The sequence below is a fragment of the Erpetoichthys calabaricus genome, chromosome 10 (genome assembly GCF_900747795.2).
Source record: "Erpetoichthys calabaricus chromosome 10, fErpCal1.3, whole genome shotgun sequence".
NCBI classification, from domain to species: Eukaryota; Metazoa; Chordata; class Cladistia; order Polypteriformes; family Polypteridae; genus Erpetoichthys; species Erpetoichthys calabaricus.
Window position 1 is genome coordinate 719,866 of NC_041403.2, and position 25,037 is coordinate 744,902.

General features: G+C 49.4%; 3 protein-coding genes across 7 annotated transcripts in view; all 3 read right to left on the reverse strand.

Annotated features, from left to right (window-relative positions):
• The window catches only part of ralgps2 (Ral GEF with PH domain and SH3 binding motif 2), a 78,245-nt gene extending 69,257 nt beyond the window's left edge, over positions 1-8,988 (reverse strand). For all 5 annotated transcript variants that reach the window (XM_051933255.1, XM_051933252.1, XM_051933256.1 and 2 more), the window contains exon 1: positions 8,842-8,988. The gene's annotated coding sequence lies outside the window, so the exon portion shown is untranslated. The remainder of the gene's footprint in view (positions 1-8,841) is intronic.
• Positions 1-25,037, reverse strand: part of mmachc (metabolism of cobalamin associated C) — a 139,289-nt gene that overhangs the window by 43,514 nt on the left and 70,738 nt on the right. The window lies entirely within an intron of this gene.
• LOC127529491 (cytochrome c oxidase assembly factor 7) lies at positions 13,317-24,239 on the reverse strand. Its single transcript, XM_051933267.1, has 3 exons — positions 24,000-24,239; positions 22,495-22,635; positions 13,317-14,774 (listed from the first exon to the last, which is right to left on the reverse strand). The coding sequence occupies exons 1-3, from the start codon at positions 24,100-24,102 to the stop codon at positions 14,332-14,334; spliced, it is 687 nt and encodes a 228-aa protein (XP_051789227.1). The 5' UTR covers positions 24,103-24,239; the 3' UTR covers positions 13,317-14,331.

Consider the following 25,037-nt stretch of genomic DNA (forward strand, 5'->3'; position numbering starts at 1 on the left):
AGTCACTCCACACCACAGTGGCGTCACAGGATAAAGCTGGCGCGCTGCAGAGCCAGCTGGAGAGAACACAAGACAAAAAAAGATAATGCCCTGGTGTCGGGCCGAGCTGTGACAGCGGTCATCCGTTCCTCCAGCAGGAATTCCAGCTGCCCGGCGTATAAACAGAGTGAAGGGCAAAACCAGGGGTTCATCCAAACAGGACGCAAGGCCGCGCCAGGACAAGCTCACAAATCACACGGCCTGTCTGAGCGCGTCCTCGGCGAGACGCCAGCCAGCGCAGGCCATCACATCCCCGACTCCTGGCGTTCGCACGTCCTGATTAATTGGCTTTAGTGAGGGGCCGGGCAAACCTGAGGTCACCGTCCAACCAAACACACGGTTGGAATCTCCTAAAAAGAAAAAACGAGAGCATCGCCATGTGCCCACGGAGTGACATGTCTGGAGATGGTGGCCGGGTTACTTTACGACAGCAGCCACCGAGGCCCGGGGGTGGGCGCCAGGCTAAGGATGCTGCTTACTGGCTGGACTGCCCACCCAAAGCGACTCTGCTGAATAAACAGGTTGGCATCAGGCCCTTTACAAGGACGCCAGATGGGCTCAGGAAGTTGGTGGGGCACTCGTGACAGCTGCCGTCAGCTCAGACGAATCAAACCGATTCTAAGGGAGTGGAGGTGGCGAGTGGCACAGCAGCCAACAGGACTTTGACAGGCACAGGTCCCCGAGTGCGATGACGACAGGCCACCCTGCCCAATGACCCTGTCCTTCCTTTTCACCTCGAGTGTCCCCAAAGCTCTCGTGTCCACCACTCCACTTGGTCTGCCCTTCACAAATGTCCACGCTGCAGAGTTTACTTCAACGTAACCGCCAGGAGGCGCCGTGCTGAATTCTTCCGTAACTCTGAAGCCGTCGGACGTCCCCATCAGCTTAAACTGAAGAGGACCGGATTCCTGACCAATCACGGGCCTCCATTCAGCCCAGTCAGTCCTCTACACTTGCCCTGGTGCTGCTCCCTCTTTATTTGTGACACACGGAATTGATCTTTCAGTTATTTAAAGAAAGTGACATTCAAGGGCTTTAAGGACAATGCCTTCGGACCCCAGAGGGGCTCTGCTCACAGACTCCCACCTTTCGGCCTCTTGTCACATGTCAGCTGATCTGAAGCACTTCACTTTAGAGTGCCACCCAGCAATCGAGGTCAGCAGCAGTCACTTCTGGAGGTCAATCTAAAAACGTCACATTGTGCTGTGGTGGCATCTGAACTCACCCCCCTTTAAAGGGATCTCGGTCTCGTTCTTTGTATCTTAAGAAGTTTGAGCCAGCCTTCTACACGCACGACACGAGAGCAGACCACCTGTCAAAGGGGGGCGCGGCACACTCCACGTCACACAGATGGATGCTGGGAAGGCCACTGAACCAAACAAACGGCTCCCCTGCCTCTGGCAGTGTGACAGTGACAGTGAATGACAGCCAGCGCCACGGAGGGGCAGCCCAGCAGGCCGCTGACAGAAATGTCACGTGCAGACCCGGGTTATGAATGACAGTGTGTGGAGCGAAGTGACGCGTGGAAGGCCAGCTGATCCGTCAGTCTTTAGAACAGACAGCGTCACGCCCGAAGTACCCGGCGCCATCTCACTCGCCAACTGGGGTTCAAATCATTAAACCTGACACGCGACTTTAAATCATCTCTCTCTACATATGAAGTCCGTCCGCAGGTTTGTTTCGAGAATTATCTTGAACATTCCGGATGATTCTGCGACTTCACTCATCACACTAAGTATCAGAGTTCACTTGTAGGAGTGATTTATTCACGCTGATCTGAGGGTGAGCATGTGACATCAGGAGTGGGCGGGACCCTGTTTCACCACTAAATGGGCGGAGCCATGGGGGACAGCTAGTACAATATACGATGAAACAAAAAGACTCAGCACTGCCCACCAGCAGGAGCCAACCTGAAAGTTCATACAGTGCCACACACACACGTGCAACACACCTGGGGGGCTCACCTGAACCAAAGTGGGCAGTGAGGACCTCCAGACACAACCACGGCAGACAACGCACAGAGAAGAGCAGCGGGACTGAGCTATGGACCTTCTCAGCTCAATCACAAACAGCAAAGGGTGGGCACGACAGGCAGGAAGACCACCACAAAACTGTGAAGGGCGTTCATAAAACGAATGCCAGCTGCTCCCAGAAAACGAGTCCTTCAGTGACAACACAGGGACAGGAAATGTCATCTTCACGCAGGGAGCCAGAGGAGCGTGGAGTGAGATGAGCAGCTGGTGAGAAACTGACGGCTGCAATGGGCAGCATGGCACGGCCTGCCCTCGCCAACGTCATTCTTGCACTCAGCTACAGACTGGCACACTTTATTAGCTCCTGACTTGTGGTATTTAGAGCTGGAAAGCCTCGCCGTAAACACAACGCTCTCACTTCGTAACCCCAAAGCGCAAGAAATAACCGCAGAGAAAATATGGCAAACGCTGCGGAAAAGAGCAACGGCGGGTCACACGGTGAATACGAGAGGAGTCAGTCCCAGTCAGCTGGGGGCGCACAAGCTGCCCCTTTAAGCACAAAGCCAGGTACCACACAACTGATCATTCCAGGAGCTGAGTGACCCCAACCCGGGCCAGCCTGACTGAGCACAAGTTACAACAAACTGAAGTGGGACAGTCACCAGCGTGCCAATCGTCTCAGTCCATGCAGTGCCAACTCCCTGCCACCTTCAATAAGAGTTAGACCTGAAAAAGCGGACGTCCCTGTGGGCACAAAGAGCAAACAACAAAGCCAGGGTGCGCTTCACAGATGGAGGTGACAAGGACATAAAGACATCGGGCCACTCGGTGCCCTCTGCCACACACTCGGCAGATTGTGCCCATCATGAGACAAGTGACCTCCAGGCTGGCCTGCTGTGTCTGTCTGTGCCCGTCAGTCAGCTGGTGTCCTGCATTGCCCCCCGTGACCCTTGAACAGCTAACCTCGCTTTGAATGGTCTTACGTTCATTTTGGGGGGTTTTGTAGTCTTGGTTACATCTTGCTTGGCTTCATTTTGGCTGCCATCTTGTCTTCTAAGTACGGGTGCCACTTTGAACCCAACAAGGCCAGCTGAAGGCTCAGGTCCTCGTCCAAGCGGAGGATTCCAAGCCCGTTTTTCGTCTGATTTTGTGTTTCTGGACATTTTGCCGACATTCCTTCCACTTTGATTTTTGAGTCCCGTCTTAGGGGGGCCGACGCCGTCTTTTGCTCTCCCTCGCTTATCTCCTGCTGCTAGAACATAAATGGTTTGGCCCACTGGTTTCCAGTCCCACTACTGCGGACCCCATGGCTGCTGGTGGTCAGTCATTGGCCCACCAATTCTGCAGTTAGGCGCCAGCAGGAGTGTGAGCTTTACATTTACAGGAAATCTAATAATAATAATAATAATTCATTACATTTATAGGCGGCACGGTGGCGCAGTGGGTAGCGCTGCTGCCTCGCAGTTGGGAGATCTGGGGACCTGGGTTCGATTCCCGGGTCCTCCCTGCGTGGAGTTTGCATGTTCTCCCCGTGTCTGCGTGGGTTTCCTCCGGGCACTCCGGTTTCCTCCCACAGTCCAAAGACATGCAGGTTAGGTGGATTGGCGATTCTAAATTGGCCCTAGTGTGCACTTGGTGTGTGGGTGTGTTTGTGTGTGTCCTGCGGTGGGTTGGCACCCTGCCCAGGATTGTTTCCTGCCTTGTGCCCTGTGTTGGCTGGGATTGGCTCCAGCAGACCCCCGTGACCCTGTGTTCGGATTCAGCGGGTTGGAAAATGGATGGATGGATGGATTACATTTATATAGCGCTTTTCTCAGTACTCAAAGCGCTATCCACACAGGGAGGAACCGGGAAGCAAACCCACAATCTTCCACAGTCTCCTTACTGCAAAGCAGCAGCACTACCACTGCGCCACCTGTAGAAACACTCACAGCAGGGCACACCCCACTGAATGATGGGAAGTGTCACTCCGGTCAGTGGCACTGTCTGTGTAAGTCACAGAGTCACTCGTCTCGGTTTTAAGATGGCCACCCACATCTTTACGATTGTCACTCCAGGAGTTCTGACCGGGCACCAAAGGGCCCACATGTCCACTCTGCTCCTCATCGTCATTAGCAAAATGACAAACGGGAGCGAAGAACGTAAAGCTATGGCAAAGGCAGACGGATTTCTAGATGTCTTCTCCGTGTGAACCTCACACTTCACTAAATACAAACAACAGGAGACATGAAACACGCGAGGAGATTCATCAGAGGGAGCCTGACTGACGGACTGGGCCACCCCGGGGGTCCACAGACCTGGGAACAGAAGCCACTGGAAGGTCACGGGAAGGTGGAGGGCAGGAAGCCACCTTAAGGCCCCGTCACGGTACACAACCGAGCAGCCATTTTCAGTCGCAGCCTTCGTGTACTCGACACGGCGCCCTCCCGTGTGACCACCGGTTGAGGGGTCTGACACAGCTAGTAGTGACTCACCTGTCACAGGGTGGGTTTGTGCGCACCAGCAACTCGCGAGCAACACACACAACGCAGTGACGAACGACAAGGGACGCGGGCTCGGCTCTCTGAACAGAACACAGCAGCGAAGCAAAGACCGGAGCGGACTGGCTCGATCAGCTAGGCACATTAGGGGCTTTAATAAAAAGGGGGGGCGACAAAAAGTCATCCCACCTCATCTGGCCGTGTGACCTGACAAGCTGAGATGTCAGAAATCAGCAACTGCAGAGGTCAAGTGGCACATCCTCTCCGAGGAGACGTCGTGTTACCGGCTGGCACACAGCGGGCAGACGAACGCACACACCCCTTTGGGATGGCGGGGTGTACAGGTGGGCTCGAGTCTGAATTAAGCTTTAGGGCTTTATGTGCTCTTCTCATGTTTAGACCCTTTATGGTGTCTTACATATAAACGTCTACGCGAGTCAGTGAGTCACTGACTGTCTGTCCGTGAAGTGCGAGGCTACGCTGTAAAGCTCAAAGAGCCGGCGAGGAGACCCCAAGTTAGCGAATGAAGCTGAAAGAAATCAGCAAAGTGAAACGGCCAACGAAAGACAAACGAGAGAGGAACTCGCTCAGCCGCTGACAGACAAAGGGGGACTCCGACGACTCGGCATTTCATTTCTAGAAGCCCGAGTACTGCTGGTTTATATAAAATAAAATGTCTGACCGCTTTCAGAAGAGAACGACTTCACAGATTTAGATCATTTGGCTTTTTTCACTCCGGTTGATTATGTGACATCTCTTATTACGTGAAGTATAATTATTCGGTTGTGGCATCGATTTATTCACGCTAATCCAAGAGAGAGAGGCGGGCCCTCAGGAGTAGTTAGCTGGGCAGTGCCCTCCTCACTCACATGCCAGCCTCCATTCAAGTCACTCTACCTCACGCCACGTGTTGGAGCGCATCTCACCTCAGTCTGTTTATTGATTTTTAAAGTTTGTCCCATGTCACTACTACATGGGCGGAGCCGCGGGGGACAGCTAGCGTTGTGATACACAGCACTTCATTGGCTCCTTAGCTTTCCATGCAGTCCGCCGGTCCCTGCTCTGCCATCACGTCTCACATCTAGAAGTCCTCTTTGAGGCCATTCCCTCCTCTACCCCTCGGTGCTCACGAAGAGCCCTCTGTGATTACATAAGCAATCCAAAGTTAGACTGGCTGGATGTGTGGCAATGTGACCAGGGCCGTCTAATCAGCATGACAGGACCCCCTGGGCAAAGCAGTGCAGCAGGCCACAGCATACACAGATTAGCATGGGGCCCCTGGGTAACTGCCCAGCGTTAAGATGGCACCGAACGTGACCCCCTACATTGCTTGGTCACTTGCGATATAAACAGGCCATTCAGCCCACCCAAACTCATCAATCACTCAATCAGTTCTTATCAAAGTCGGGAGTTGAAGTCTTCCAGCGGCTCAACATGTCGGTGTGTCCACGTGAAGACTACAATGCCAAGGAGGAGAGCCTGCTTCACGTCCTGCTTAGGGGGCGGCATTGCCCCCAACTCTGGGGACCCTCAGCATGACAGGAGATCAAAGAGCCGAACAGCCCGAGACGGCACTGAACCAGCAGAGTCACCCTGGCGGCATAAAGGTTTCTGAGGACGGCGCTTGGCACGTGTCCTGTACAAGTTGGCCAAACGTGACCAAAAAAAAAAAAAAATGACAAAGATAAGTGAAGGCTTGAGATGAAGACAAGGAGAACTAAAAGGGAAAGGGACAGCCTGACAGGGCGCCGAGTACATCGTAGCATCTGGTTAGACCTCCGAGCAGTGGGCTGCCACAGGACTCTGCAGTCCTGACTCCAGTGTCACCACACGACCACTCAGCCCGGGCATCTGCACTGGCATCCTGCCCGATCTCGAGGGCTCCTCATCACCACGCAGCTCGTTTAGGAATCCAGCAGGGCAGCCTGCGCTGCTCACGCCATGACGTCTGACGCCTCGTTACGCTGCCAAGTGTGCCCGATTGTGCCCATCACTGGCCGACTTGTAAAGCAGCTGTGACCAGTCCGTGTGTCTCACGCCGCTGTGTTTCTCTCACTTTGTGTAATCACGTCTGCCATAAAGAGATGGCGCAGCTCCCCATCTACCGTTCATGACTTTATCAGCTTGTCACGACCCCCCCAGCCACACTTACCGACTGGAACTGTCGCTGCTCGTTTGATTTCGGACGTTCACCGGTGGCCACCTACCGACAAAGGCCTCTGAAGCTGGCATGTGGGGCGCCATGGTGCTCCGACAGCAGAGGGAGTCTTCCAATTAGAGGGGGGTTGATTTGATCATGTGGCGGACATGAGGAGCCCCCCGGGCAGCGGCCTAACGATACTCACGAGTGCTCAGATCTGGACAAGCGCAGTGGGTGTCGTGGCATTCCAAACACTTTCATCTCGTGTGCCGTGTTCTGCACGCCTTCCTCCGCTTCCCTCACTTCTCCACACACGTGGCGTGTTGCACCCTCCGGCTCGCTAAGCTGGGATGTCTCGAGTGACAAGTTTGAACCTGCCCAGGGTATTAAAGCTGAATGGGCACGGCTCAGCGCGCTTATGATGAAACCGCAGCGCCATTCTGCTACGGGCCTGGGTGTGCAACTGAAGGAGCAGCTCTGGACACGCGAGGGCAGACACACACGCAAACGGAGACCACCGAGACACAAGCTGCTTCGGCAGGCGATGCCATCCCACTCGTAGCCCCCCCCCTCGAGATGCTTTTGTTTTTTTTGGAATTTCAAACAACCTGGAAGGCCTTTCAAGTTCAAATTGTCCAGCCGAACTCAGAAACAAATCTAAAATGAACCCCGAAAAACGACTCCATCTTTAATTAACAAAAGGCACCAATGAAAGAAAACACGAACATAAAGGAGGCATCACCATGTGACATGATGCAAAAGTGGATTCACCCAGTGCCAAGTGTTAGGACCACTGGTGAGGCACAAATGACCACTAATGTAGCTGGCACCCTGTCCAGTGATTGGCCCAGCAAGTGGGAGGGCGCAGGCTGGGACCGAACTCCAGCATCCCCTCGACCCTCCTGAGTTTAAAGCGGGTTTAGAAGACGATGGGTGTAGCTGGCAATTGAGCCACAGTCCGCGCACACACACACACACACTCAAGCGACTCTGCTTTGAACAACACAAAACAAATGACGTTCATCTCAGTATGTGGGCGTCTTCCTCCAGTCAGGGCCGTGCCCCCCATGAATGTAAACAGTGTTTGGTGACCACCCACCCTAGGAACCCAGTCTGGTCCTGGGACAGGGAAACAAGAATACATTAAAAACTAAAACCACCAGGCCGTGTGATGGCACTTAGCTGGGCATATGCAGTTCACACAAAAGCCTTCAAGTCATTCTGGGTGCTGCCCACTCCCTGGTGCCAAGCCTCTCCAGACTTTGGTTAAGTGGCCACATCGCTTGCATCCCCTACACCTCGAGTCTCAACACTTTGTAAATAACTGTGCTGCGCCGGTGAAAGTTGGCACCTTAAAAGGATATTCAACGTGGAATGGGCATGGACTGACTGTGCTGCCAGTGTGCCCAGTAGGCAGAATGCTGGGCATCACACTCGCTACGGCCACCACGAGTCACCCCGTGTAAGTCCCATCGTTGAAGCGTAGCGACAACTGCCTGCAGTACCTGAAAGCGTCTTCCAAGCGGGGTCCGGTAACGAAAGGCGCTATACATTAATTATCAAGTCTGAATGAGCGGCGAGCCGGACGAGCGCGGCGGCCTTTTCTCCTCCAGAAAGTGGGTGATGACAGCAGGCACACTACGATGGCTTACACAACGGCGAGGACGCTGGTACTCCGACAAGTTCCCACATTGCAGAAGCAGCTGAACTCGCTGTGGGCACAAGCGTCACAAATGGAAATCAACACATGCAAAGGCGCGACTGACTCACTCGGCTCCGTCGACCTGCCAGCTTGATTCCTCCCGGGCGATTCTCCGAGCTGTGCTGCGCGCCGGAACCCGGCTGAACATACGCCGTGAGAAAGCGGTACAGAAAGAGGGAGGGAGGCAGTGCCGCCGGGCTTTGCAGCGGGCAAGGGCGGGTGCTCGCGAGCGGGAACCACTGAAGGTTCGGTCCAGGACGGACAATGGGCTGGACACGACCGGCGCGAGCACCTCCGCGGCCTGCGAACTTGGGGGTAATCGGAGACGGCGATACCTCCCAGACCTCGGCGCTACCTCGCCTCTCGGGGGGCTCTGCAGGCCCGTTCACACAAACGCTCACATGTAACCAGACCCTCCCCTCTGGACGGTCGCACCCACGACTTGGGAACCAAAGGTAGCGGCTCATCCCATTCGGCGCCCAGTGGTTCCCACCGGCTAGCACTGACCTGTCGGCGCTTCGGTCCAATCGCTGCCCGTCTCGCGCGCCGCCACCACCGCCGCCGCCGCTGCTGCTGCTTCTAGTCTTAGCAAAACGGGCTCGAGACCAAAACAGTCCCCGCCCCGCGCTCGAGCGCGCGCGCGCCCACAACGCACGCACGTAAGCACGCACAAGCACGCGTGCGTCACGTGACAGACGGCGACCGCCAAATTCTGAAGAGGGCCCGGAGAGAATCCACCGAAGCCGGCGGCACATCTTACGGCTGCTGGACGTTGTGTCTTCACGAGCTAACTCGGCATCTGTGTGAGCGCGCGCGTGCGTCACGTTTAAGGTAAACTTCGACTGCATTTCTTTTAGGGTGAGTTTTTTTCCCCAAACAGTGAAATGAAATCCCGCTGATTGCCTGTCGGCAATGCAACAACCAGAAAGCACACAATTGCGAAATGTGTGATTAAAAAGTGTGAATTGGCGTAAACCGCCGTAATTCGGGGGGTTCATAAGAAGTGTGAGGGTTTAGTTCATGAGGTAGAAGTGCATCGTAAATAAGTACACTTATGTCAGCTCTTTGAAATATTAAAATGTATGCTTCAATTAAAACGTTTCAAGTCTAAATATGTTTAATGGCAATAGAAAGCTGTCACTTGTCACTCTCAGAGAGAGGTCAATAGGGGGCCAGTAAAGGATTAAAAAGCGCTTCATATTTGTAGTAAGTGCCCTTGAAATCGTCCAGAACGATACATGTTCATGTTTGAACCTTGACTGTAAGAGGACTGGGACCCCCGAATAAAAGATCAGACCGTCAGCCTCGAAATAACATAAAACAACGCTGGACATGCTTTTGTGTTTAGATTGAACGTAACCTCAGGGTCCCACATTCCAGCCTTGTACCGTTGTCACCGTTGTGAAGAGACGTGGCAGTAAGAACGTGAGTGTCATCTAAACTTCAGCCTGAATAAAACGAGCCCCTCGGAGTCTCCTGGCACAGAGTAATGAGAAGTGAAGCAAAATGGCACCTTTTATTGGCCAACTGGACAGATTACAATGGGCAAGCGTCTGAGGCAACTCGAGACCCTCTTTCAGTCAAGGACCCTCTCGGTTATGTTGGCGCACCTTTAGTCTGATGACCAGAACAACTGGGGGGGCAGTCGTGATGATCGTTTAAGTGGGGTGTCATCCTAAGGACCCCCTCCAGATGAAGGGCACAAGCTTTGCCAATTGCTGTAACTTGTTGGGTGTTCTGTTATACAGATTTGAGTATTCTGTCTAGTAGGCCATTTTTAAGTAGTTAGGACACGGTGTCCACATACCATTGGGATGATGGAGATGGAGATTGAGCTCCAGTGTTACCGATTCATTCCTCTGTTTTAGCTTTGACCTTCTTTCTTGTAAGAACGACGACACGGGCTGCTGCCAGCATATTTAGCCATGCGGTCGTGACGGGTACCACTGCAGAACTGGACCCGTGTCACCTTCCTGTGAACATTTGGCCTTCTTCCTATGTGATAACTCAGCTGTGAAGGGACGGGACATGAAGCTAAGGGAGCCGAAAGACAAGACGACACACGGAGACCAGACGTCAGTTTAATTTCAGAGTTGTTTCCGAGTGCACATAATTGATAACTGGAAACTTCTTCACTTGTGAATTTCCCCTTGGGATTAATAAAGTATCTATCTCTCTATCTATCTATCTATCTATCTTCTTCCATTTTTCTTAAACTGGTATCTTTTATGCATTCTGGTAAGCTGACTGGTGTGTACTGTTAATTGAAATGAAGTGCGACAGTGCGCTCCAACAGTCGCCGTTTGCTCCCAACGTATTTGAATCCACGTGTGTTCGTGATGACAGTGGCGAGTGGCGATGTTTTGAGCAAGTCAGGTTTGCACTGCTGTGGTGGAGACAATAGAAGCCATTAGAGTTTGAAAATGAAGTTCTTAAACTGGGAAGGAAAATCATCCATGAGATGAAGCGGAGTGATTTATTATCGTCTTTTAGTTCAACATCAGGACAGTCAAGTGAGGAAAACCTAGTAGCTAACCTGCAGCTTCTGTCTTGTGTCAGTGTGGGGTCCCCCAGCTCAGTTCCGTCTCTGCTGTGTCCGAGGCCTTTCTTCCTGCTCACTATAACTGTGCTAAAGCTACAGGTCTGTATTTATACGAGTTCTTCAAAACGGTGCTCTCGGTGTTTTGCTTTTTTACGCATGAATACCTTCACACAAGTGTGTTTTTTTGGGTCAAGTGCCAGGCCGGTCCCGACTCATCCCAACTTCTCCATTCTTGGCTCAGTGCACTTTCTCCCTCATGCCTGTCCTGCCCACTAACCCACAGTCCCTGGATTAGGTGCCAAGTTCAGCTACTTTGACACATTCTGCCCATGAAAATCATTCTTTGAAGCTAACTGGCAGCTACATGCACTGAGCTCTGCGTGGATCTGCTATGCGTCTGGGACCCTCGTTACCTCCGGGGTCTTGCCATCCCAATTGTCCCCTTTTATGTCACATGTGCTAGTCAAGGTCACATTTTGGGCACACACACCTTGTCAAAGACTTCATCTCTCAGTTGCCCCTGCGTTTTATTTATAAAGCTTTCATAATGGAATCCCATTTTGGTTTTTACGTACCTTACAGTTACAGTTAGGTCCATAAATATTTGGACAGAGACCACTTTGTTCTAATTTTGGTTCTGTACATTACCACAATGAATTTGAAATGAAACAACTCAGATGGAGTTGAAGTGCAGACTTTCAGCTTTAATTCAGTGGGGTGAACAAAACGATTACATAAAAATGTGAGGTAACTAAAGCATTTTGTGAACACAATCCCTTCATTTCAGGGGCTCAAAAGTAATTGGACAAATTAAAGAACTGGAAATCAAATGTTCATTTCTAATACTTGGTTGAAAACCCTTTGCTGGCAATGACAGCCTGAAGTCTTGAACTCCTGGACGTCACCAGATGTTGGGTTTCCTCCTTTTGAATGCTCTGCCAGGCCTTTACTTTCAGTTGCTGTTTGTTTGTGGGCCTTTCTGTCTGAAGTTTAGTCTTCAACAAGTGAAATGCCTGCTCAGTTGGGTGAAGATCAGGTGACTGACTTGGCCATTCAAGAATTGTCCACTTCTTTGCTTTAATAAACTCCTGGGTTGCTTTGGCTGTATGTTTTGGGTCATTGTCCATCTGTATCATGAATCAATGTGACTGCTGTATTTAGCTGGATTTGAGCAGACAGTAGGTCTCTGAGCACCTCAGAATTCATTCGGCTGCTTCTGTCCTGTGTCACATCATCAATAAACACTAGTGTCCCAGTGCCACTGGCAGCCATCACACTGCCTCCCTCCACCGTGTTTTACAGATGATGTGCTATGCTTTGGATAATGAGCTACTCCACTTCTCCATACTTTTTTCTTGCCATCATTCTGGTAGAGGTTGATCTTGGTTTCATCTGTCCAAAGAATGTTTTTCCAGAACTGTGCTGGCTTTTTAAGATGTTCTTTAGCAAAGTCCAGTCTAGCCTTTCTATTCTTGAGGCTTATGAGTGTCTTGCACCTTGCAGTGCACCCTCTGTATTTACTTTCATGCAGTCTTCTCTTTATTGTAGATTTGGATATCGATACGCCCGCCTACCCCCTGGAGAGTGTTGTTCACTTGGTTGGCTGTTGTGAAGGGGTTTCTCTTCACCATTTAAATGATTCTGCGATCATCCACCACTGTTGTCTCCAGTGAACGTCCAGGTCTTTTTGCGTTGCTGAGTTCACCAGTGCTTGCTTTCTTTCTCAGGATGTACCAAACTGTAGATTTTACCACTTGTAATATTGTAGTAATTTCTCCGATGGGCTTTTTCTGTTTTCGCAACTTAAGGATGTCTTCTGTCACCTGCATGGAGAGCTCCTTTGACCGCATGTTGTCTGTTCACAGCAAAATCTTCCACATGCAAGCACCACACCTCAAATCAACTCCAGGCCTTTTATCTGCTTAATTGATAAGGACATAACGACGGACTTGACACACCTGCCCATGAAATAGCCAAAGAGTCAATTGTCCAATTACTTTTGAGCCCTGAAATGAAGGGATTGTGTTCACAAAATGCTTTAGTGGCCTCACATTTTTATGAAATCGTTGTGTTCACCCCACTGAATTAAAGCTGAAAGTCTGCACTTCAACTGCATCAGAGTGGTTTCATTTAAAATTCATTGTGGTAATGTACAGAACCAAAATGAGAAAAAAGTGGTGTCTGTCCAGATATTTATGGACCTAACTGTATCTAAGAAGGAGACCGACTGTTGGGACAGGCTGAAGACGTCACCTTTGAGTCCCAGACACAATCTGCCTGCTTTTGGAGTGACACTCAGTAAACCCATCAGGCAGTCCATGACACTTGGCAGACATGCATTTCAGTTCAACACCAACATTTGTATTTTATGGAGCAGCAGGTGAGCGTCGTGCACATAACAGCCTCGTTATTAAAGCCTGAACTTCACCCCGATGCTCTCTAAAGACTGATAGATATACTTTATTAAATTCCCACACTCCAGCAGCAGCATACTGATAATAACAATATTAAATTAAAGAGAGATAACAACGCAGGTGTAACAGACAGTAATTTTGAACTTGTGTCTGACTTTTGAAATGAGGTGTAAAGGAAGCGAAGGTCTACTTTGGGCAGGTTCCTCACTTGAGGGGAGCAGCAGAACCGCACCAACTGTCCCAGTTCTCTGGAAGCTTCTGTTTTGGGTTGAGCTCTGAGACAAAACCATAACTGGCGGTGGGAGACATTGTACCTGACGCCAACACAGCGGGCATCCATAAAGCGGCGGCAGGCAAGCACGGTCGAGACGTGAGTAGTTGCCCACAGTGACTCATGAATTTCTGAGTTGATCCTTCCGCATGTTGCGCCAACACAGTACAGCGGCCCCCTCAAGAGGGTCAGGCTTTGTGCAGCACCAGTGTGACCCTCACCGTCTCTTGTCACGTGCTCAGGGCTGGCACTCCTCAGTTTTGTCACCTTCTCGTACTTCATGGCAGATGTTCTGTCATTAGTGTGCCCCTCAGCACGTGTCTCAGACCCCCTGACCAAATCACGACATAACAACAGGTTTTTGTTTAAAGCCATCGCACGTTTTTCAGAATCTCCATTCCACTTTTCTTAAGTGTCTCCTGTACAAGTCATAAATAAAAACATTTTCTCAGGATAGGATTTTAATCAAAAAAGTCAAGGACTACAAAAGGGCCCACCAGTCTACGATTGCCCTGGCAACCGTGACATCAGGAGCACGTTAATGCCCACCTGAGGAGTGCCATTTGTCACTGTAGTGGCCAGTCCAAATCCAGTCAGCTTTAGAGACAAACCCTTCAAGGCAGCCCAAGGTGGACACCTGCAGGTGGCACGTAGCAAGACTGTGTAGTGGTAGTGCCCGCTCTCTCCACCTCCCCCACAAAAGCCAATGGGCAGTACCAGCCACGCGTTTAAGGAAACCCGCGAGGCCACGTCCATCTCGCTGCCCTCCTCTACTGTCCAAAGGCCAACTGTGTCTGACTCTGCTGCCCGTGGAGCTCTTTAGCTCGATTCTTCAGGGCCTCCGCCTTCCCGTCATCTTTTGCTGTCCCGTCTCCAAGTCGATACATGCGACTGGCATTGGCGCAGCCCCAGATGTGCCCCAAGTCACAGGCCTGGAGGGCGTAGCGTAGGGCGAGCCCCATGTCTTTCTGCAGCCCCGCTGTGCCCTGGATGAAAAGCGTACTGAGGTTGAAGCAGCTGGGAGCAAAGCCACCCTGGCATGCCTTGGTGTAGTAGTCCCGTGCCAGCCGAGGGTTAGACTGGCCCTCGACGGCCTGTCCGTCCATCACCAGGAGAGCCGCATTGTGGCACGCATCACTGGACTTCTTCCCTCCCTTCTCGCAGGACTTCACAAAGTAGGAATAGGCGGTCTTCAGGCACTGAGGAAGCCCACCTAGCAGAGAAGACAAAGGTCACAAGTTAACTGGCAATGCAGTGACCCTGCAGCAGACACCCACAGCCCTCCTGATGGCCTGCAGTGAAAGCTTGTCACTTACACTCACCCATCTACGGCTGGCCACGGACTCCCAGGGCTTTGTCGTCTCGACCGATGCTGCTGACTGGAGGTTTTTTGGTATCGACTGGCCAGACGGCAGCTCAATGGTTAACTAACGGAGGGCACTGCTGGTTTACACTTCTGGTAGCTTTGTGTGTCTTTGGTAATCCGTAAAGTCTGTCATCTCACCTTCTCCTGGCACACTGCACCTGCACTCGGTGACAGTGCCACACGAAAGTTCACACCAACACCCGCAGCACATGGCACCGGCAGATAAGACCCTCCTGCCACACTGTGGAGGAATAGGGGTGATGTGGCCAATTATCAAGTGGCGTGCAATCAGAGGGCAAGGGGTGTGGCACACAGGAAACATCTGGCTAGGCAAGGCTAACGGGGGGGGGGGTGGGCTACTGACGTTTAGTGCTGGGGTCTCTGCTCTTTAAGATTACAGAAGTTAAAAGGCTGGCATGTTGGTCACATGCAAGGTTGACAAGTCAGAAAAAACAATTCAGCATTAGAGGGCTATGTGAAAAAGAGAAGATATTATGGGATGTCCAACACTCAATCACCCGAGGAGAGAGAGCCACGCACACACACACAAGCGCGAGAGAGAGAGAGCGAGAGAGGGAGGACTGGACGCATGAGGTAGAGAAGGCTTGTGTTTGTTATCAGTTGTTTACAGCGATCGGTTCATAACCGGCATTGTTCTAATGTTACTTTTCTTGGTGGTTTATTAAATTATGGATTTTTCAAATGTTCATTTTTTCCCCTGTGCTTAAAACTCATTAAAAAAAAAGTGTTTTTAGCGAACGGTTCCTAGCACTATAGCGCAAACTATTGTAGTGTTAGTTTTCTCTGTTGTTCAAGGTTTTTACATTCAGTTTACTATTACGCTGTGCATTCTGTGGTATAATTAACTATATTTGTGCATAAAAATAAAAAAAAAAACAAATATTTACATACAGTTCGTATGGTCTGGAATGGATTAATTGTATTTACATACAATCCTATGGGGGGAAATTGCTTCGGTTCACGACCAAATCGGTTTACGACCAGAGTTTTGGAACGAATTATGGTCGTGAACCGAGGTTCCACTGTTCAGGGAAACAGGTTTCCTTACTGTGCACATGACAATAAAACTGCCATCCATCCACTACTCAGCCCGCTATATTGTAACTACAGGGTCATGGGGGGTCTGCTGAAGCCACTCCCAGCCAGCACGGGGCGCAAGGCAGGAAACAAACCCTGGGCAGGGCGCCAGCTCACCACACACCAAGCACACACTAAGGCCAATTTCAGATGGCCAGTGCCCCTAACCTGCATGTCTTTGGACTGTGGGAGGAAACCCACGCAGACACGGGGAGAACATGCAGACTCCACACAGGGGGACCAGGGAAGTGAACCTAAGACGGGTCTCCTAACTGCAAGGCAGCAGCACTACCCACTGCTCCACCGTGCCACCCCACAATAAAACAGAACTAACCGTTGTTGTTGACTTCACTGAGACATTAGAGAGTCGTTTTAGCTGATCAGAGTAGCTGTGGACCGCAGTGCCTATGAGGTAAGTCACTACACTACCCAGACTTGTTCCTTGGCTCACCTGAGGTTTCTTACTTTGCCGTACTCCTTACAGATTGTCTTATTTTTCCCCACATGATGAAATAAACAGCAAACAGTAGACAGGAGCATAAAATCAAACATGAATATATTCTAAATATTCAATAACATAGATATCTGTGCACAGAACCCCATCATCCCAAAGACACCAGTGCCTAATTACTATAAAAGAACACGAATATACAGATATTTCCATTGACCGTCCCTTTGGCCCTAAACACGTAACACAAATCCAAACACGGGTCAGGTAAACACAGCAACTGAAATGTGCTGATAAATGAGTTCAACGTTAATAAAGTCCGGCGGTACTGACACCGACTGTCGTGTATTACGCTCCTTCCCGAAAACAAAACGACTTCACCGTGACAAGTCCTGGCAATGACTGGGATGAATTCAAACCCCGGGGTTCCTCTGTGCTGGCTGTCATGATGATAAATCAGTAGTTGAAAAAGCAAGCAGTGGACTAAAACAATCAGCGGCAGTGACGACTTGATCAATGGACGGTTAAATTGTCTTCTTTTCACTCCTCGATTTCTCTCTCTCCTTCTTCTCTTTGTCCTCCTTTGCCTTTCGCTCCTCTTCTTTAAACACGTGATGCATCAGATGAGTTTGACAGGCAATTTCCATCTCGGGGCTGTGGTCCGCCATCCTTCCCCTTTTCATTTACTGGGACAACATTCACTGACGCACATATAACGGGACGATGAAATGAAACGCACTCAGCACAAACATTGAACATACTATTATTATGTAGCCCTGCTATGATGTCACGTCAAGCCCATCGCAGGCCTGGTTAGGACTGGGCTTGTGTGCGGGTGGTCCGACCTACAGTTGGGACTGCAGGCTGCACTCCGACTCGCCTCCCCAATGAGATCCAGTGTTGTGTAACAAGAAAACGAGATGACTTGTTATGAGCGCCGTGTACCTTCATTTAGTTGATCTCACTGTGGATGGCGTCGCTGCTTCTGCTAGTGTTGCAGAGTCGGTGGTACATCAAGAAATGCGACCGGGGGTCCTTTATACCAACAGCAATATGCCTGCACGGCACCTCACTGGGACTGGGACAGCAGCACTGGTCTTTCTTTTGAACGTTCTTCCTTTATTGTCATTCCAGTGTGTGTGTTCACATCTACCTCTCTGTCTCTCTATTAGAAAAGAAAATCCATGACAAGTCCTGCCCTCCTCTCAAACCACGCCCTCTCACGCTCCTCTCATTGGTGTGAATGATTTTGTCATCACAGTTCCTGCGTTCTCAGCTCTTATACATTTTTCTCACTTTAAGTTCCCAATTAAAGAAGACGTATTCTGTCCCAATCTTATTGAAGAATTTCATCCCGAGGGGTTATCAACAGAAGAAATGAGTACACCGGCAATCCTAGCAGTCAAACAAATTAACGTGAAAATTGTCAATCGGTTACACAGCAAATTGGTTACATGCGTATCAGTAGACTGTGCTGATGGTGCAGAAGATGAAAACATCAACTTACAACATCACGTAGAAGATCGACAACCGTTAACACCGTCTGGTCTCCCAACGGTCGAATTACTGTAGAAAGAAGGATGAATCGTAATGTAATTGTGTAATTGATGTCTGAGTGATGGACTATGCAATAGGACAAGATTAATTGTATTTAAAATTAGTCAAACAATTCTGATGTGTAAAATTTGAACAAGACAGGTCATGTAGTCCAAACAACATGAGACACCACAGATCTTGATATGCCATTCGTATTAAAATGTTAACAGAAAAGCTTTGGCAAAGACGATTAACAAATCACAGGGACAAACATTTGAAAAAGTCAGCTTATCTATTGTGATAGACGGCCAGCAGCTCAATCCGGCCGGGAAGTCCCTGAAAGAGAAGAATGGAGGAAGGCAGCCTTTTCAGGGCACTGCCTCCCCCAGGACGGCAACGGTTCCCCGGATTCCCTCAGGGCATCCTGGGACATGGAGTCCGTTTCCTCAGCCCTGTTGGGTGCCACCAGGGGGAGCTCACAAAGATCCTGGGGACTCCTACTGTTACTACAACCTGGAAGTACTTTGGAGTCACGAGGACGGAAACCCGCAGTACTTCTGGGCCACTGAGGATGTGGCATTTGACCTGGGAAAAGAGAAGGAGTACTTCTGGGCCATGGACTATTTAAAGGATTGGTGAAGACCCCGCAGGAGAGCTGGAGTTGGGAGGTTAGGTGACGAAGCTGCTGGGAGTGGAGGATTGATTTATAGTGTTGATTATTGTAATTGTGGAGAGTGTGGTGCTTTGTGCAGTTTACTGAAGAAAAATATTAAAGGATTCTTCTTGGTGCTTTTACAAGTGTGTCCTGGACGTCTGTCTGGTGGGTTTGACGGGGCAACAGCGACCACCAGTGTCCACACTATCTATATAAAAGGTCACTGTGTGTCTCAGCATCACTTCTGAACAGCTGCAGCGATTTTCATGAAGCTTGGTACACAAGGTCCTCACTGGTCAACTAAAAACACCGCAGGGTGAGATCAACCTTAACCCACCCCCTTCTGGGTAGAGGTGGGGGTGATCTTGGGCTCTTGTATACATGTTATCATCCAGTTGACACTTGGAACGACCACCAGAGGGCGAACTGGAGGCGACTGTCAGCATTCTTTATGTCTGAGTGCCACTAGTGCTGGGTGGTATGACCACAATTCTACAGTACATCACAGTAGTCTTCTAAATGATCCTGGTTTCATGATATTCGACTGTATTTCTTTCCCATGCATGAGTGAATGTTAACCACATTTTCCACTGCAATTACAGCGGTAGGCTGGCTAAGAATAACTTGTGCCACTGTCCTGAGAAGTGTACATGTTAATGTGCACACAAGTATTAACACAGGTTTGCATGGCCCATGAAGGGGTGGCACTAATGAAGAGAAGGAATCGCATTGCATGACAGTCACAGTCAAAATATAGAACCTTTTTATTGAACAAATTTTGCAAACAACTTAAACTATAATTTTGACAACATATCTTCAACCATCCAAAGACGCATTTAGACTTAGTAAACTATCCAGAGGTGCTTGTTTAAAGTTGTATTGCACTGAACATCTCTTAGAAAAGGAATAAATAGTCAATATTTTTTGTAAACCAGCTCCACTTTCTGTTAATGTTACTAATCTCAGTCCACTGACACGTCAGCTATATGGATTGCAATGGCGTTGGTTATCTCGACCCACCGCTTGCTTTTTTTGTTGTTGGCAGTACCTCCGGCAAACGCGTCTGACTCGAGTGTCCTCCAGCTTTTCCAGTTTTACCGGAGGACGTGGAGAGTGCCAATCTTAGTTCCATACATTCATGGCACTCCAAAGCATGTGTGGTGCAGCAAATTGCTTGTGTTGCTGTTTCTGGCGACAACTTTAACTCAACAGCATTTGCAGTAGACAGTTGTTTGGTCCACGTCCGACCTTTTAAAACCAAAGTATCCCCAGACAACGGACACGGCTCACGTTCAACTTTATCATCTGCTACAGCTTCAGTTTCAGAATGTTCTCTGTCCATTTCACCATTCAATACCTCCACTAACACATGTATTCCGTTGCATGCGTGTTTAGCGGTGTAGCAGTGAAAAAGGTACCCCCTTAAACAGTTTCCCACTGCGCCACGTTCCAAACATCATTTAGACTATTTAAACCGGTATTGCGGTATAAGAAAAATCCATATCATAACAAAAATAAAAAACGGTTTTCAGTATTTACTGGTATACCTCCCAGCACTAAGCGCCACCACCGCCCAGGCGCCTGGTGCTTTTCAAATTAAATCGAGTTGGCCAGTTATGAGCATCAACTGGATGACAGCAGCCATACAAGACCGCAAGACAAGCACATTAGTGAGTCTTCATTGGTGAGACCAGCAATGATGTTGTCTGTTGGGCTTTTTCTCTCAATTCACTGTCGTAATCTTCTTTATTTATTTATCTGATTTGTACAATGCTATATACTGTATACCCTGCCGTTCTCTCTTATATTCTGTAAGTGCCTTGAGCATGGGAAAGGCGCCATATAAATAAAATATTATTATTATTATTGTTACTTTATTTTTAAAGTTGTGTTTTTTTAATTATATTTTTCTCAAACAATTAAAAAAAAAAAAACACTTTATTTTTCTCCCGGGCAATGCTGGGTACTTAGAGAAAGAAACGAAATTCACTCACGGGCAGTTATAGCTGCGTTGTCACGATAAAAGTCGGAATCAAAATTCAATGCGATCTTGAAGAAAAGTTTATTCCAAATGTTGTTTTTACTTTAGTTTTACAGTAAAAGTGTAAGTTTAAAAAGTATTTGCGTGTTAATTTCAAAGCCAAAATGAACGGAAACGTATAACGCAACCAATACTCTAATGTGACATGAAACATAATTTTTGTTCAATTGATTACGTTTGACTGTTTTTTTACTTTGGTTAATTACTTGCTGTAATGTAACACAGTTAGTTCTTTTACGCATAGGCAACAATTCCCATGAAAATACCAATCTGTTTAAATTGTACATCCACTTCCCCATACGCGAGTGGCAGAGCCATGGAGTGGCTAGCAGGTAGTGCCCGCCTGGGGGTTGGTGAGCGAAGCGAGGAGGGGGCAGAGCCCACTAGGATTTACTTATTTAGCTTCTGTAAAAAGTCAGATTTCCCCCTGGGGACAAATAAAGTTCTGTCTGTCTAAAGAGCTGCAAGTGCCTCAATATTCAAATTGTGACAAGTCAGCCTTTATCAATTACAAACCGCTCGAAACGGCAAACGAGAGGAAGAATCAATCGAGTGACACCGAGCGCAATTTTAGCAAATCCTAGCCATTCATGGCACACCTGTGGCTGTCCGTTGTCTCGTGTGACGTTCCCAGTAACTCCGTCACGGTGCACAGTGATGACAAAGTCAGACAGGCAGGGGCACAGCAGTGTGCTCAGCTGGCAGTGCAGTGTGTACAAGATGGCCGCAAGTGAAGCGGGCACCTCGGACCACAGAAAGAGACGAGAGGCTGTCGTGCCACCACAGAATGGAAACGAGTTAGAAGATGTTGGCAATGTGTGACATTCAGGGACTCTGATGAAAGTCGGTGGTCTCGACACGTTTTAATTACTTTAGAGGGGCAGTCAGCACATCTGTGTACAGTAAGGCACCTTCAGAATGACAGAGAGAACAGAAATCAATCCCAGCCGTTAGGAAGCAGGGCTCTGATGTGCTCTGCTAACGTCACAGTTAAAAGGAGAGCCAAACCGGCTTCTGGTGGCTCGGGGGGCTTCATGGACAGCGCAGCTCAATTCAAGTGATGTTCAAGTGAAAATGGCATTGGGTGGAGGGTCTGTGACTAACTGGTGCCCAGTGGGGAGTCCGCTGTCAGCTTCAGCCCCCCGGGAGCACTGCTGACACCCCAGGTCTGTTCACTCTGTGCTTACGCTGCGACACTTACAGAATTCATTTTCTCTAAAATCAATTTCTAGACGGGTGACTTTTTTATGTTTTCCTTTCAACCTCAAAGCAGCAGGAGAAGTGAGCTGCTGTACAAAGAGCTTGTGCCCTCCTGGCAGCAGCTGTCAGACTCATAAAAAAGGAAACCTACAGAGTGGACGAGGTGACGTGAGCTCATCAGTAACGGACGCTTCAGACAGACGACTTTGAACATTCGCCAGTGGTTTTCAACAGGACGTGCTGAAGTTTCAAAACGGTGTGTCGTGTGCTCACATGATCTCAAAGAAAATGGACCTCTCCTCACAAAGGGTGACAGAACTGCACCAACTGGGGGCCAAGTGGCTCCATGTGGCCCGCTTGACATGGCGACTGCTGTGGGCGCTCATCACTTTCTATCTGAATGCACCTAAAAAGACGACGACGGACGGAGACCACCGGGAGAGCATCTATCAAACCAGGCCGTGGTTTGGCTCTTAAACTGCGTAGAGACGCCGTAATCCATCACCCCCTGAGATTTCTACTCGTGTAATGCGACCCCCAGTGACGGTGGATGGTAAGCGTGATGCGCTCCACGGTACGCCAGCCTCACCTTTACCAGTGATGTGGTACGCTCCCAGTTTGTAACAGCTCTCGCTGTGCTGGTTCTGGTCACAGTTCATCTTTAGGATCTGCGCAGCCCCCTCGTAGTTCTTCTTTATGCTGTCCAGGTAATCCGCTAGCCTCTGGCAACCTGTTGGCATCAAGGAACAAAACATTAAAAGATTAAAATGAACGTGCACGATGGTGGGGTGTTCAGTGGAGGTGCGTGATGAAGATGAGAAGACCTAAAGTGAAGACCACAGCTAAGGCTCTGGTTGGCTACGTTTCACACAACTAACTTTAAATGAAGAGAAACCAAGGCTGGCATTTTCACCCATTAAAGTCGAGAGGGCGGGACTTGGCAAGTCCTGTGTTTTGATTGGTCACTTGTTTAGTAGCACCACCAATTACCTCAGTTATGCAAACACCTGATGATGAATTTAACAGTCGCTTTGCACTGCAGTAATGGGCAACTTTTCTTAAGCTGGTGCCCGCCGTGGAGGGGCAGTCACCAGTCTGACCAGGTGACCAATCAAAACACAGGACTCGCTACAGCCTGTGCAGCTTTGATGATGAGTGTGGGTTTTCACTTAAGTGTGCATTTCATGTCATTGAAGTAAATGAAGAAATAATTAAATACATAAAGAAATCAGCAAAGCAAAAAGGCGACGGCTCATGCTGCCCACGTCATTCACGGCTTTATTTATTGCCACACTTCACAATACATTTATTTGTCTTATTTTATTCACTCTGACTTCATATTCCTTTATAATTTTCTCCTCCTGCCATGCCTGTCATATCGACGGCCATTTCCTCACAATGAACTTCACAGACTGACGGCCACCACTAGTGAAATACGAGGCAGCGTTGTCACCAATGGGCACTGCGCACAAACGCGGGACACACAGAGTAATGGAGCCGCCATGAAGTAGCCGCTCGTTCACAAACTCAAACTGCTGCCTGCACTGACTGCTTGGTCCTCAGGCGGCCCTCGTCTTTATATCGGGCCGGGCCGGGCACAGCTCACCTGGGTATGCGGGGTAGGAAACGTGCGAGCGGGCGGGCTGATGCACCGATTCGGGGATTGCGGTGGCTTAATGTGTTGTTTGTCTTTTACCCCCTCAGTGATTTGCACGGTGGGAAAACACACGCGGGAGTGCGAGCAACCGGGCCGACGAAACCGATTACACAGGTAGACAAGAAGGGCCGTGGGGCTGCCAGCCGGGCTGGGCACAGACGGGCAAAGCGACCGTACCGCTGGGATGACTGACGTGAGCGGCGTGGATGGTCTTTGGTTAGCCGCTCGGTGACAGCCCACCTCTGGTTTGCAGACCACACCTGTAGCCGGTGACATACCCCCGGTTGTGCGGTTCTAACGTCACGCTTTTACTTCGGGGCAGGGACACAAGGAAGCAGGAGTCTACCCGGGTAAGCATGGACCGCAAGGCAGGAGCAACTCAGAATGCGTAAACGTTAATATGAAGAATGGCAGCACGGCAGCGAGTCGCCACTGACCTTCAGGGTCCTTCTCCCGGTGACACTGGAAGTGGTACTCCACGCCGATATTGTCCAGAAATTCCTTCACCTCGTCCTCGTTCAAGAAGTCGACTGTCCCCATAACTCGTACTCAAATACGGAAAGTCTCACGAGAACGAGCGGACAACGGAGAGTCGCTGCTGCCAGAAAGAGAACGACCGAGCAGGGCAAAAGACACACACCGTAGAGTACAGGAAACGGCTAGAGCGAGAGAGGGGATGGAGCCATAGAAGTGCAGTGCGAGGCTAGAGCGGCTAGGAGACCATCGAGCGGAACAGGCGAGCCAGAGTGACGGGGGAAGTGCAGAGCTGAAGTGAGAGGCTACGCCGGGCTTAGTACTGCGACTCGGAAAGGAAGGATTATTTATTTATTAATTACATTTATTTATTTATTTAAATATCAGTTCACATACAGTACGTAACCACATTTTAAGGAGTGAAGTAAACAAAATTGTATCACTTGTATATACGACAACATACGTTTGTGATTCTAAGACCTTAAAACCAAAATAAGAAAGGAGAGAAAAGAAAAGATGGAAAAACTAGGAAGGGATGGATTTGGACTTACGTATGTTAATAGCATACTTGCACTGTTTTAACTGCATTTGTTTAGAGAGGACGAAATTGTCTCAAAGTCAGTTTTAACATCCTTGGTGTAAATATAAAATTAGGGTCTCTGTCTGGGAGTTTACTTTGATGGATGTGAAGTTGTCTTAAAATTAAATTAACGCCCTCGACCCTCTGCTGTTCGCATACCAGGAGAAGGTGGGAGCGGAGGATGCCATCATCTACATGCTACACTGATCCCTCTCTCACTTGGACAGAGGCAGTGGTGCTGTAAGAATTATGTTTCTGGACTTCTCTAGCACCTTCAACACCATCCAACCTCTCCTCCTTAGGGACAAGCTGACAGAGATGGGAGTAGATTCACACCTGGTGGCATGGATCGTGGACTATCTTAGGGACAGACCTCAGTATGTGCGTCTGGGGAACTGCAGGTCTGACATTGGGGTCAGCA